The 15,625-nt window shown below is 40.2% G+C and overlaps 1 protein-coding gene across 2 annotated transcripts in view; it reads right to left on the reverse strand.

Annotated features, from left to right (window-relative positions):
* The window catches only part of CTTNBP2 (cortactin binding protein 2), a 154,053-nt gene extending 144,597 nt beyond the window's left edge, over positions 1-9,456 (reverse strand). For both annotated transcript variants that reach the window (XM_068549358.1, XM_068549359.1), the window contains exon 1: positions 9,362-9,456. In XM_068549358.1, the coding sequence (XP_068405459.1) occupies positions 9,362-9,442 (81 nt within the window). In that variant the 5' untranslated portion in view covers positions 9,443-9,456. The remainder of the gene's footprint in view (positions 1-9,361) is intronic.
* Between the last annotated feature and the right edge of the window lie 6,169 nt (positions 9,457-15,625).

Genomic DNA, 15,625 nt, shown 5'->3' on the forward strand with positions numbered 1-15,625 from the left:
GCTACTCAGCCATAAAAAAGAATGAAATAATGCCATCTGCAGCAACATGGATGCAACTAGAGATCATCATACTAAGTGAAGTAAATCAGAAAGGGAAAGGCAATATGATATCACTTATATGTGGAATCTAAAACATGACACAAATGAACCTATCTACGAAACAGAAACAGACTCAGGGACACAGAGAACAGACTTGAGGTTGCCAAGGGCGAGGGGGTTGGGGGAGGGATGGAGTGGGATTTTGGGATTAGCAGATGTAAGCTATTATATATAGAATGAATAAACAACAAGATCCTACTGTATATGTATAGCTCAGAGAACTATATTCAGTATCTTATGAAAAACCATAATGGAAAAGAATATAAAAAAAGAATGTATATACATATACATTCACTTTGAATCACTTTGTTGTATAGTAGAAATTAACATAACACTGTAAATCAACTATACTTCGATTAAAAAAAAAAGAACATGTCAATGAAGTGCTAAATAAAGGCAGGTGACTGTTATTATTAAAGCTGACAGCACCCAGATGTTTTATGTAGGGAGGAGGGCTATTGGCTATGAGCCTATTTCTTTGAAAATCTATCAGCCCAAGTCCAATAAACTCAGTTTATTGACTATGATGAAAGACTCTTTTATCCTGGTTTTTCCCACTGAGATGGGAGAGTTAGCTGCAATTCTTATGTGCTTTAGATGGTAACGTTTTATTAATGCTGCTGCTGGTGGTTCTAAAGATTTTAATTAATTGTACATTTTATTGTCCTTGTTTCCCTGAAGCTTCATAAGCAAAGCACTTCACTTTAAAAACTAATAAATTATGAAAGACATTGCCAAGATTCTGATTCACATTAGAGTCAGGAGAGCTTGCCCTGGTTCCATCATCAACATCACAACATGTGACCTGCAACCAACACTTCTATTTTTTAATATATCACCGTCAATAAAAAGGAATATTCATTAAAGAAACACTGTTACAAGGATTCTTGCTAAACCATAAATTATGTTACAGAGAATGTTAAAAAAAAATCTGTCTCCCATCAAAATATATTAAGTGATGTATTATTTTAAACATAGAGTGCATCTGTCTGCCTGCTTCTCTCTCCCCTACGTCTCACCCCCACTTCCTCACTAAATACACTTCTAATCCTGGCCTTCAATCATAAAAATATTATAAGAATATTTTCAAAGGGTCATTCTCCAATACTTGATGTTTTCATCCCCTATTCTGGCAAAACAGGATAAAAGAAAGTACATGAATTATGTTACAGGTCTTAGGACTCTCAGTATTTTACAAATAAATTCAAAGCGTTTTGGTATTTTTAGAAAAATAAAGAAGCTCAGAAGCAAAAATCCCATTAAAGAAACTCTATTATTGTTTCATATTAAGTGTCATTTATCTGACCTGACACCCTTATAGTACAAAAGTACTTAGATATAGAAAAAGCAATTACTAAAGTTTCTTGGTTTAAGAGCAAAATAATTGTTCTAACTTGTATAGTTTTTAAACCACTTCGAGGTAAAATTGATATAAAAATGCTGTACATATTTAATGTATACAATTTGATGAGTTTGAAGATAAGTATATAATCAGGAAAGCTTCACCACAATCTATGCCATAAACTAATCCATCACCTACAAAAGTTTCCTCTCATTTTTGTGATAAATCATGTAATATTTTAAAAGACTAACTAGAAAACCTAATTTTCAAAAGAAGAGACAAGACTGGATAGATCTAAATGCCACACTCACATAAAAAATTAGGATCTCCATAAAGGCACCTAAAGCAAACATGATACCCATGCCCCCCACCCCCCAAAAAAACAAAGCAAACATGTACAGAGACTAAGCTTTATTACTACTGCAACAGCTTTTCCTAATTAACAGAGAAAAATCCAAATCTCATTTTTTAGTGATGGCAAGGCACTCAGAAAGTAAAGGGAAAAAAAGAAACTGGTAAATTTCAGCTCCACAGGCCACTCCCCTGCCTGTCATGTTTGATGTCTGCCAGGAAAAGTACTCTAGGAAAAGCACTTCTTAACACCTAGTTTTAAAAATCTGGCACAGGCAGCTTAAACTAATCCAGAGTCTGGCCATCAGATAGAAAAACTTCTTTGGGGCATATATACATGAAAGAGGAGACACAACCTCAAACTCTTCCTGTTCAACACAGCAGTCTGCAACAGCTCTGAATTATGTGGGGCAGGTGTGGGGATGGCATTCTTCTGGATATTCTCCTATAGGCTCGGAGAGAGGGAGGGAAAGGGAGGAAGATGACAAAATAGAACCTGGCTGAACTGTCATCTTAAATTGCCAGAACTGAACATAGGCCATAGGATTCCTCCACTATCACTCTCCCCCCACCTCTTCCTGAAAGAAACAAATCTAAAATACTTGGTTTATGTAGGGAATTCAACAGTCACAGCCAAAAAGGGCCAGAAGACCCTTACCTGTATCCTTTAGGAATTAATGGGGTGAGCACATTGATGGGTACCATAAAAGCCTTCAGGAGTTATTATGAGTCACAGTGGCAGAAGTGTCCCTCAGATCTTTACCCAAACACATCAGCTATGGTGAAAATCTAGTGACCAGACACAAAGCCAAACATGTGCTCTGGCTTCTCCCACAGACACCAAGAGCATCTCCTCCAGTTTCAAATCTAGTGGGTTGTGCCTACATTTGATCAATGAATTTACAAGGGAGGGAGGAGGGGTACCTGAGAAAGCAGATGGACTGAAAGAACCTTATTTCATCTCTCTGGATCTCAGGTTTCTCAGCGGTAAAATGAGAATGCTGTACTAAGTGATCTTTAAAATCTCTTCCAGACACCAAATGTCCTGATTTCACATACCATCAGAGTAACTGGATTACTGGACTGAGGAAATTTAGGTCATGCGTTGAAGCCTTTGAGAAATATTTGAAGAAAATTGATTTTGCCTCTTTACTCAGAAGTAACAGAAATGTATTTTCCTCCCAGTTTAATAGTGGGTACTAATAATTAATAATGCATTTAGAACTTTCTGTGTAAGCAAGGTTTACGCTTTGGGAATGAATAAAAAAGGCTGCAGGGAAGGGAAAAGCAATGAAACTCATCTTGAGATTAAGCAGAAAAAGCAAAATTTGAACACTATCATTAACATGAAAAAATTAAAAAGAACACTTACAGTATTTTTAAAATGTGAATTTGACCAGTTATAAGGATTTTCACGATGAAAAGCATGTGTTTCCATGGTCTAAAACTATTTCAAATCTCTGCAGTTATGTCTTGCTTTGAGATTATTCCTCCTGATTTCTCTCCACAGGGAGGTAAGTGTTTTCCTGACCAGGGCTGCACACCTCTAATTTCGTTCTTCCTAATCCTCCTTTCTCCTCTAATTCATCTGAATCCCATTTTCTTCAGGACACAGCTCGAATCCCACTTCCTTATGTCTTTCCAGACACATAAATCTCTCATTTTCTCAATTCAGTCTTAGAGTCGGTTCTATTCATTTATTTACAATTAATCATGCCCTGCTTTGTGTATTTCCTCACTATATTAAACTTACTTATCCATATTTACTCTATTTTCTCACCTCTACTAGAAGTGTCAGGACAGCAAGAGTATTACATCTTTACATGGTTTTACCTAACATATACTCCTCCCGCTTTTGGTGTGAAAATGCCTCTTTCTCTCAGTATAACACAAACCATGTAAATGATGTGTAAACGGATATACTAGTCTTACTAAGATACAATGTTATGGCCCACTCTAGGGGCAACTAAGTAACTGATCAATCATTTTCATTCATTTTTCAAAAACCATTTACAGTAACCTAAAGTAGGGCAACTTGGCGTGTGCCTTTAAAGCCACATGCTGAGAACTCGGGATCAACTCTCCATGGCCATGCACCTCAAATCAACCACGCCACCCGGGGTCTGTCATGCAAGACAAGCAACTCAGTGTATTAGAAGGAAGTAAAACCAACAAGTAAACAGACTGTCAGGAAGGAAACCTGGTAATGGATGTAATTAATTTCAAGTTCGAGAAAATGGGAATGAAAAGCCCAAACGTGGCTCAGTTAGGGGCGGCAGCCTCTGGTAATTAAGTGCAGCTACCTCCCTTTTCCTCCCTTTAGATCTCCTCTCAGCCTCCAATTTTCCTTCGGAAAAAGAAAAGGACCACATCTCAGATAAAGCAAATGTCTATTTCCATCTAACTCAGTTTTTCAATGTTAACAACACCCCTATGTGGGACATGGATCATTTTCACGTGTGAGCTGGCACCCAGATCCAGTAATTGTCCTTTAAGGAGCTTAGAATGCATTAAAGACTATCACTTCAATTATCTGCAGGTGGCAAAGGTCAGCACGCTGATTTTCAAGTGAAGACCTGAGACATGAGTGACTAAATGATCTTCTTACAGTTACAAGGCCCTTCTGTAGAAGAACTCAGGCCTTTGGCATTACCTTGTTGCCTTTTCAATGAAATATAAAAATGTCAAAACCAAATCATTTGCAAACAAGTGTCCATTCCACATAACAATGTTGCCTCTACTACACTTACTATAATAACATTTTAAATCCATGTTCAACCTATTTGGTTATTTACTAACAATTTATTCCAAGACAGCAATTTTTTTTTTCTAAAACCAGGATTTCTACATGGATGGCACCACACTGTGCACAGCATTAATAATATGATCTCATCATTTTGTGCAAGTTATTTTAACAAATTAAAGTAAAATTTTTAAAATCCTCTGCTTTCAATGTCATCATTATCATCATCTCTCTTGTAACCGTTCTCCATTTCTTTACCTAACCATCAAAGACAAGTTTCCTTTTCCATGTTATATTAGTCCTGCAAAGGAGCTCCAACAGAGAAGAATACAATCAAGTGCATTCAAATAAAGTCTCCTTCTAAAGCAATACTTAGACGGTGCTTAGGTGGTAAAGTATGCGGGGGCAGAAGGGAGAGAAACTGTCCATCCTTCCTGGGCACCTTCAAAGCTGAATTCTAGTCCCACATTTCTAGACATGTGCAGACTATTGCAAACCTCCTTCCTGCCCAATCTTTCCTTCTACTTCCTTTTCCTGTTTCCAAACTTCCCTGCATCTCCCTCTTGATCCCCTCTCAACCATCCCCTCCTCCACACCCCAGTGGGTGATTTGGCCTTGACTCTATTGTTAGAAGAATTTGGGACGGGAGGGGTGCAGTTTCCATCCCTCCACCACGCATCCCCAGCCTCAACCATTGTTTTGAAGAGGGAAAATTTAAAGGGAAAACTAACCATGTTGGAAATTAAATTAAAATTAAAAAAAAAAATCTGTGAAGTATCTGAAATATCATTGAGAAAAGCAGCTTAGAAGGGGACAATATAAAAATGAAAACCCAAAACCATAAGAATCAGGGTCATTGTTCTCAAACAAGAAGAGCCCTCTAACATCTATAATGTTAATTACTACAAACTGCAGGCCAACAGTTTCATCACAATCTAGTAACACGTGAAGTAAAATTTCTAGTTAGCCAATCAACATTAAGAATTATGACACAGCCTCTTGGTGAGTGTTCATTTTCTTCACTCAATAAATATTGGTGGAACATCTACAATGTGCCTGGAACTGTGCTAAGAAACCTTAGCTTTTACAAATGAAACCCGCACTGCTCTTCTTGAAAGAAGAGGCTGCTCTCTCCCAGCCAGGGCCTTGCTGTGCATATGATCAACAGCAGATATTTGTAAATGGCTAAGTACTAAGTCTGTGAACCATTTTCTCACCTCATAAAGTTATGTGAAACACAAGAGGATAAAACCAACTGGCAGTCTAGCCTAGGCATCTATTCAATCATAGAAGAGGACAAATATTTTTCTCTAAACAAAATTGCTCCTGTGGGAAATATAACAGTGATAGCAACAATAACAAAGTCCAAAAAACAGATGCAAACAGAGATATATAACCTATTTAAGAATAAACAAAGTAAGAAGCATCATGATAAACTCAGTTATATTCTGATCTTTGGGGAATATTTTTGTGTATTTCTTCAATGGTTAAGCAGATTTTCTAAAGCACATACTTGAGACTGAAACTTCTATGCTCATCTTTGCCCCAGGCCCCCTCTCAGGGAACCCTAGAAACCCACCGCACTTGTACACAGCTACCTGCAGTCTCCCTGCCCAAGTCCTCCATCCTTCTGTGGAATGTTTCCAGATCTTTCCACTAGGAATCCTGCCTGTGACTCTTCTTCTCCAGATTACTAATGCAAATTTTTTGTGCCTCTCATGACACCATGGTCTTTGATTTGATTCCTTGGTGCATGTGGGGTTCTAGCACTGAAATGTTTTACTTTAGGACAGCAAAGATGTTACAATGTCTCCACTTCAGTATGTATTTGGTAATGTGTGTTAAATCTACAATATTTCTTACCTAAATTATACTGTGAAACTTTCAATACTCTAGAGCTGCCACATAACTGTAATTTAATTTTTTAAAGAAAGCTTAGCAAAATTGGCTAAAACGTTTCTTTTTTTTTGCATTTACGTTGAGTACTGTCACCTGGAAACACAATTTTCAAGGTGCCAGCTGCTAATTTGTTTAGCATCACTATTGTGCATTTTTAACAAAAAAATTGTCCAAGTTTTTTCTTGTCACTATCACCATGACCACAAAATTTATATCTACTTTTTATATATTAGTTGCTCCAGAAAAGCCCAGAATGACAAGAATGTTGGTCAGCTTCCCAAACATAGTTCTAAAAAGATCTACATTTTCCTTTCACTCTTAAATTCTTTGGTGACAATAAAAAGCTGGAAGATTTCTGTTTTCCATAGTGCCTTGTCCATTAGGAGTTATTTTCAGAGTAGAAATAGCAATATAGTCTAAGAGTCATCACATTTGGCTAAGGCGCTGAAAATAACCCAGGTCTCCAGCATGGTTCACAGCAAAGACTATTAATATGACCCTACTGAATAATGTAGCTGTTACCTTAGCCTTATACTTGGGATGCTTTCAGGATTTAAGCAGCTAAGAACAAGGACCACAAACTAAATTTAAAACACTCCACTGAAAATCATATTAAGCTGAAAACTATAAATTAAACTTGTCTCTAAGCAACAATCTAAATAGTCAAAACTTAGTGAAAACATTCACTTTCAAAAATAGTCTACTGCTTTGGGTCTCCATTGACTCATTACTACCAAATACACATATAAAATGCATAATAAGTAAACCAACTTGAAATGAAATAGATTTCTAAAATTCAAAAAAGAATTATCCACTAAAAAATTAAGTCCTCGGCTGCCATAAACTCAAAATGCGTCAACATGCCTTTAAATTTTAATCATTAGATAAGAGGCAGTTATAATGACAAATATTCTTCAACCTAGCTTTTCTTTCATTAAAAAATCAGTCTATAGGTCAAGTGGCTGACATAGGTGGACCGTACTTTACTAAGTGAAAAGTTAAATGTCCAGTTTACTGCATAAGAAGCCATCATTAAAATTTCACTAAAGTACCAAACATTTTTTAAATACTAGATTAAGAATTCTTATTGCATCTCCTCAGAACCCTATAGGATTTTATGGAAATAGAAAAGGGGTTTCACTTTCACAGTTTTTTCATGGCTATTCAAATCAACCAGGGTGAAATGATCAAACTTCTACCTATAAGCAGTTAAAAATCAGGCTCCTGCAAATTTTAAACAGCAGAAAGGGAACACTGAACTTGTTAACACAAAAATCTGCCTAGTGTCTAAGGCTCTGTTTATAATCTAACCAAATAAAACTATAGGTCAGCTACAGAGCATAACTCAGCTGTTTTTGTTTGGTTTAACAGTCAGGTGATTAAAATACTGAGGGTAATAGAAAAACCCATTTTAAGTCAATTAAGCAAACAAATTCAACCTTCCTGGGAAACAAGAAACACACCCCTCTTTCTTTTTTCTCTCACTCCCCTCCCCTTACCATCTCTTGGGGATGAAGGTACCCAATCACTTCAACTTCTCGGAGAGGTTTGTTGTCTTAATAGCTAGCTTCTTTATTTTACTTCACATAGGGGAACTGATTTCCTGCATCACAAGTAGACAGGTTTCATACGAAATCTTAAGATCACATTTTCTACGTAAAGAATGAAAAATCTATTTTCCTAAAAGTTTCAAATCAAAACTTGTCAGTTTCACAAGTGGAAATCAGCAGCCCTCCGCCTGCGTGTTTCCTTCTCTCCCTGTTTCTCTCTTTCCTTCCCAGGCTCAGCTCCTCTCATGCCCAAGTAGCTTTCCTCCACATCTCTCCTCTACCTCTCCAGAAAGCCCTACCTCCAAACGGAAGGGGAGGAAGTTCAAGCAGCCCTGGCTATTCACACCTGGCCCTGCCCTCAGCTGCTCCTTCACCGACGCCGGTCAGGTCATGAGTGGGAAAAACGGAGGGGCGTCCACACTCGGCTCACTCCATCCTACCCGGAATCTCCTGGGGGAGCAGCAGAATCGCGCCAAGGGTGGGAGGCGCTCCCAGAGCTGCCTTTCTTTGCAGATTCTTGCAGCTCCTGCCAAGCTGCTTCCCAAACCCCAAAAACATTTCCACGCAGGACATGTGGGACCAGCCTTCCCCTAAGGTACGGGCTGGAAACCAACCGTTGAGCCTCTGTGCACGGGGAGATTCTGGGGGTGAAAGTAGGGACCAGCGATGGATAGAAGCTCATTTGGCTTCTAGACCCCAGGGAAGAAACACACTGTGTTGATACCAGGTGTTGAACCTCCACCTCGCACGGGCATCGTCTCGGGAAGAACGAGGACACCTCCCCCGCCCCAACCCCAATCCCCATCACCAAGAGATGGGGTAGCAGGCAGCTGGGACCCAAAGCGCCGGCGCTCAGCGGCAGCAGCGCCTACAGCTGGGCATGGGGCCTCTCCCAGGGGGTCTCGGGCACACGAATGAATACACACACACACAATGGGCATCCCAACACCTGCTCGGCGCCAACCCGCCTCCCCCTCGCTGCTCTCTGGGTCCGCTGAGAGGTGCCAGGCACCCCCGAGACACGCACCCACAGCCACGCGCGCAGCGAGAGGCGAACAATGGGGGGGGGTCCAGTTCGGCAGGAAACACACCCCAGCCCTCACCCCTGGCCAAACCCGACCGAAGCGGAGGGAGTGGGTGCAGAGGCCACACGCGGGGAGCCCCGAGAACCGGGCGGACCGGGGCTGCTTCCCGCGAGGCTCGGAAAGGACAGGCGGGATCCCCAACCCAGGCGGCCGCCTCGCCCCGGCCTCGGGGGATGAGGCACCCCGAGGAGGGGGCACCCCGAGGAGAGCGCACCCGGAAGAGCCCCGGCTGGCAGAGCGCCCCGGGGGCTCCCACCCCGGAACCCCGCGCCCACCCTGGGACCTCGGTTACCGCCGCCTCCGCCGGGGCCCTCGCCGCCTCCTCTGCGGCGCGGGAGAAGTCGGGCTCGCAGCTCGCGCCGTCCGTCGCCATCTTCCTGCTCTAGCGGATCCGAATGCGAGCTCGGAGCGGTAGCTCCGGGTTCAGCCCTCCCGGCGGCGGGCGGCGCTTAACCCGCGGCGGTCCGGGGACGCGGCCGCTCGCAGCCGGGCCGCCGCCGCCGCGCTCCCTCCGCCCCTTCGCCGCCGCCCCCGCCGCCTTAACCCGCTGCGCGCCGGTGCGCCGCCAGCCGCCGCCTGGTCCCCGCCCCGGGCTGCCAGCCATCAGCCCGCTCCTTGAGGTGAGAGAACTGGGCACGTGCCCAGGCCGGGTTAAGGCCCGGGGCGCAGAGGCGAGAATCAAAGCTCCAGGGCGAGGCGAAGGAAAGAAGGCGCCTAAGAGCTGATTCGCCTGACACGGCCCCACCGGGCCGGCGGTGCAACGACGGACCGATTAAATGTCCGGCCTCCTGAATCCGAATTCTCTGTTAGAGCCAGGAAAGTCCTTCACTTCAGCCCCCTCTCTAGCCCACCTCTAGAAAACCCAGAAGGCACCCTTTGCTTTTAAAAAAAAAAAAAAAGAAAGAAAACATTTTTTTTTTACATCCAACACTGCCGCCAGGGCGTTTTTACCCATTTGGTGTATATGCTTGCCTTTGTTTGATTCTCCTTCTCCCAAAACCATCAACTTCCAGATCAAAATGCGTGCTGCTACCCTTTATTACGTTACACCCGGCCCCTCAGCCCTACCTTTCTATACAATCTCTTTTCAAGAAAGGTGAAGCAAGGCACTTTTTTGTTCTTTACCGCAAAGCTGAGTGATTTTCTGAAGGGCTAACCGAGAAGTGTTAAGTGTCATCGCTTGTAAAAGAAAGCTCTCTACTTTTAAGAGAATTTAAAAGAATTACTCCCATGTGGTGGGGACACACACACCAAAAAACAAAAAGAAAACAAAAACTTGCCTAAAAATTGATTTTATGGGAATTATAGGTCTCAGAAGGTATTTCATGAGATGAGTGAGTTAGGCTCAAGCTCTTAATTTTCCCTTCCCAAATCGGATTCAGTTCCTACCCTTTCCTGCCAATTCCTAGGATGTGAAAATCTATCACCTTATCAAGACCGTATGGTACATGCCTTCCCAAATCACCAGATCCCAAAAATGTGTTGAAAGCACAAAATCAAATGGAGGCATTCAAGCTGTGTCTCAAAGAAGTAAAAGCAAACCATAACCAAATCCTGGACTTGAATTTCTGGAAGATGAATGTTTAGTCTGAGGGTTACAGATCAGAGTTCATTCTTTAAAATGGTAGACTCCTAATGAAAGGTTTCGGCACTTTAATTGCTTCACTTTCCAAATTGGATCTAAATATGACACAAAACGGGGCAGAGAAAAATCTTTTCTGCAAAGGCCCTGAAAGGGGGGGGGGGGGAATCAATACATTGTAAAAAGTTCCCTTCCAGAAAAGGTCTACATCAAGAAAGAAGTTTCACCTGGAACCCTGGGGTTAAGGGTCAAAGGTTTAGAAATCACCTCCAGGGTATCGTATAACCAGAGGTGCTCATTTATTTTTCTTTGACTTCACTCTGATAGCTACTCCCTCTCTTAGCCCTATGTTTTCCATCCCTGTTCATTGTAACACTTTCTTTTATCAAATATTCTCTCTGAAATTGCTCAATATTAGAATAACTAGATTCCTTATAAGATGAAAGAAAAGCATTTGACAGTAAAACTTAGGTGCTGAACTGATAGTAAAAATTTTAAGTTGAAACCTAAAGCATTCCTTGTTCTTTTCAAAATGCATTTTCACATCACAAGGTAATACATTTTCTTGATACTGATACTTGCTACTGATGTTGAATTACTACCCAAGAAATTAACCAGCCCACTTCTGGGGGGGAAATAAAAAAGAATAAAAGAATAAACTTCACTTGGGAGTTAAGAACTGGGAATATGACATGACAGTATTTCTGGGAAGCAAATCCCATTCAGTTTATACATGCAGCTCAATTTTAAAAAATGGCCATTGGGAAGAAATAGCTTCTATTAGTCTAAATAAAATTAAAGCAGAATCACATCACAAAGGAATCAATCCCTGAGTGGTTTCTTCCCTTTCACCTTTTTTTTTTTTTAATGAAAAATAAACAGGTTAAAAAAAAAAAAAGGAAGAAAAAACAGGACAGCACATTTTCTAACTGCCAAAATCTAGGACCTGGGAAGGAAAACAAACAGCATTTTGTCTCTACCTTAAAGCTGCCACTGCCCACTGCTGAGGGCTGAAGGAATATCCCACCCTACTGCACAGAAGTAGAATACGAGGAGTTAACTCCCTCACCAGCTGCCTGGCCCAGGCTGCTTCTCCAACTGGAGGACACTTGCTGGGTTTTTTGGGTTTTTTTTTACTCTCCTGAGAATTAGCCTCTGTTGAGATTGCAAATTAACTCTTTCTGAAAGACTTCCTTTGCACAAAGACAGGTTCTATTAGCACCAAACCAAAATAGATCTGAAAGGGTAGTGACTGATGGCTCTAGAAATTAAATCTTTTGAAGCTTCATAAACAGCTAAAAAAAAAAAAAAAAAAAAAGACATCCCAGGGTTAGAGTGAAAAATTCTGGAAGGTGGGGAAAAGAAGAGAGATGGAAGTATACACAGGAAGAAAAGAAACTAATATATATAACAAAATGAATCATGATCGTTAATCAGTAAATTTCTTTCATCATTTAAATGGAAGGAGAGACGGCTTTCCCTGGTGATCCAGTGGTTAAGACTCAGCGTTTCCACTGTAGGGGGAATGGGTTCGATCCCTGGTCGGGGAACTAAGATCCCACATGCTGCACGGTGTAGCCAAAAAAAAAAAAAAAAAAAGGAAGGAGAGATACTGAATATTCTACAAACAGAGAAAACTATTGGTTTCATTATTTTCTGAATCTTGGAATAGAGGTATTTGTGCTGAGCCATAGCACACTCTTCAAGATTCTCTTTTAAGACCAATGAAATGGGTTTCTGCAGCTAGAAATGCAGACTTAGCTTGGGGAGCCAAGTGGTTTTCTGATTAAACCATGGCCTTGACCTCACTAGCCACATCCTCCAACCCGCTAAACCAAAAACCCAAAGAGTTATACACAATGATGCAATGGGACGCTTCCTTCCATGTGAAAAGATGAAGGAACTTACACATATCCTAAAACAGTTTCCCTGGTAGAATAAGAGAATTCTTTATTTCAGTCAATGACAACATTTATGTTAACTCCAAAGAGCAAACCATATGTTATCATGCCTAAGTATTGCCAAATGACAAAATTACTGAGTAGCAAATCATTTCTGACTCTATCCACAAGGCTATAGTTATACAATTTAAATATTCCAGACCATGCTTATCCCTGTCTACACCGCGGTGACCAACCTGGGAAGCCCCAAATCTTGACATAAGGAACTCTAACAAAAGAGCACAGATGAGCTTTGAGTGCCCTGTATCTATCACATGTTTTTGAAACCAAGACATTGCCAGAAATGAGTTTTTATATGACCTAACTACATTCCCTCTTAGTCAACTTGTCATTATCTGCATGTGCTTAGGCTCTTTGTGGATTTCACTCAGTAAATTTAATCCTAATCTAGTTAGCCACTCTTGTCAACAGCCTATGGTTTTGGAAGGCCTCCTGGACCAACTGCAGTTGGTGTGTGCCAAGGGAATGCAAGCTAATTTTACCTAAACGAAAGCAAAACATAATTAGAAAATTAAATCTGCCAGGTAGAAGCAAGCCAAAGCTAAACATAAATATATTACTATAATCACTCCCAGCCCCTTTTACCACCACCTCTAGCTGGTAATTGCATTTGGTCATTCAATGCTAAAGGAATGTCCAAATATAAAATATTTTTGAAGAGTTAAAGGTTCAGTAAGAACATTATTCCCCAGTTTGCTCACTCAAAGAACAGAAACTAGGGCTAATACAGGACAATGAAGCAGTGTTGGTTCAGTTCTATTTAATGTTTTTAAAATCTTAAACCATTACTTGCTGATTGGACTCTTATCTGCAGAAGTCATTTACAAGAGTAAGTTTTACTGCAGAAGGATGTTTTAGTGCAAAACCATTACGGAAAAACAATTTTAACAAAGAAATCTAGGCCGCTGCTGCCCCTCATCCACCTGAATTAGAAATAATCTAAGTATTTCCGTTTATTCAGCCTCTTTAGCAACCCCACAAGCCTGCAGTATGTAGTTACCAGGCAACCACTAAAGCAGGGATGTTTATACCACTAGGCATTAATTATAGAGAACTTTATTTTTCTTAGAAAGTTTAAAATCTATATAAATAGGTTGTGAGATCAGACCCTTTTCTCCTCTGATGAGGAGTGTAGAACTAGCTATAAAATCAGAGCTGAGATTTTCTTTTCACTGTGGGCTATGTATTATTCAGTTCAAAGGGAAATGTAACATTTGAAGAATTGATAAGGAAACTAAAGATGATGACCTTAAATTCTGACAAATATGTAGATGGCATTTATGATTGACTTAGTGATGATTTACTTGTGATACAAAATGCAAGAGAAAAGCCATAAATGAATAGCTCGTCAATGTAAAGTTGTGAAATAAATGATACATCAACATTTCCCAGACAATTATAATCTGTAGCCATATACCAAGTTAATGGAGTTTCAAATACCTTTGGAATTTTTGAGACATAAATTCTACCTTATACTGTCTAAAATCTCACTTGATGACAATAGTTTTTTGGTCTACATTTTTTGATTGTTTCAAATCAGTTGGACTTATTTAAAATTGACTGGAAATGTGATGTCATTATTTGAAAAGACATACTCTGAATATAAGTAGCAGATGTTATTCGATTAACCAACAAATACAAAATAAAATTTAATTCATAACATGAATAAAACAATGTCACAGCTAGACTTGAAGGCTTAGTTACATTTATGATTCAAGAATTTAAAGAAAAAAAGCATTGGTGTTGCTATTTTCATCCTAGGGAAAGTGAAGTCACCTGTAGAGTAATAAAGAGAAATACTTCTGAAAAACCAGCATTAAGGTTTAAGTAGTCTGGAATTTTATTCTGACAATTAAAGAAACACTTAACCACTGAGGCAGTTTTATGTTAGCAATACAATATTTTTTTCCTTATGGAAAACAGAAATAGCCGTCTACTGGCCATTACTATCAGAGTCAACATCCCTTTATTATTACATCATCACTTAATTTTCATGAGTTATTACTTTCAGCATTAACATCTTCTTTGTTAAGAATCAATTCAGTTGGGATGTATTTTACTACTACTTGTCTTCCCTTCAGTATCTGTTAAGGACCTCACATTGTCAGCTTTCAGCCTCCAACTGCTGACCATTGACTATCCAAAAGGCATGATGCTATCTGGGTCACAAGACACGTTTGCTTGACATTTTCTGCTTTGATCAGGCCTCCACCCTCACCCAATGTGGCCATAGATACCCACTGGAATAGCGGTGGGGAACCCCGTTCCCAAAATTTAAAATATGAGGAGTTGAACCGAATCTGCTCAAAACCCCTGAGCGTTAGCAGTGGGTAAAGGCACCCCATTTACAAATACCACATTGTATGGTTCTGTTTCCTCTACAGAATCATTGTTAGAGCCATAGAACCAAACAAAAACATAATCATAAATTCAAATGGGAGAGGTAAAGCAATAAAGCTTCTAAAAGGAAAATAGCTTCATAAACTGTAAATCAGAACTTAAGTCCTTACTTTCAATGCAATTAATTTATCAATTTTTTGCCTCTATGATTAGCATTTTGTGTCCTGTTTATTAAATCTTTGCTCAGCTCCTTCCCCTCCCAGATGCTGTTTTCTGTTGGTTTCTTGAAGTCTCATCCTGCACATGCCCTGCTTAGAATTCAGCCTAAAATTTAAGAGGAAATTGTATACAGATCTTTTGGACTCTTTCTCTTAAGCTTCTTCCCCTCTGGGGCTTTGTCCTTCAAATCCCAGACACTTTGGCAATCCCCAAATAAAACTCATCTTTATTCCCCAGCTGACCTCTACCCCATTCCTAGCCCTTCACTCAAGAATCATTGCTCCTCAAGTCCTGCCTGCATTCACTACTTGCCAATGCCTTCTAACAGTTGTTTCATATATGTTGTTTCACTGGTTTAATTTTCAGTAGGAGGGTTGGCCCAATACTAGGTACCCTGTCATGACTGGAACTGAAAAACACATGTGCTTACTTTTAGAAAGACTATTTATAATTA

The sequence above is a fragment of the Eschrichtius robustus genome, chromosome 8 (genome assembly GCF_028021215.1).
Source record: "Eschrichtius robustus isolate mEscRob2 chromosome 8, mEscRob2.pri, whole genome shotgun sequence".
In the NCBI taxonomy this organism is placed as follows: domain Eukaryota; kingdom Metazoa; phylum Chordata; class Mammalia; order Artiodactyla; family Eschrichtiidae; genus Eschrichtius; species Eschrichtius robustus.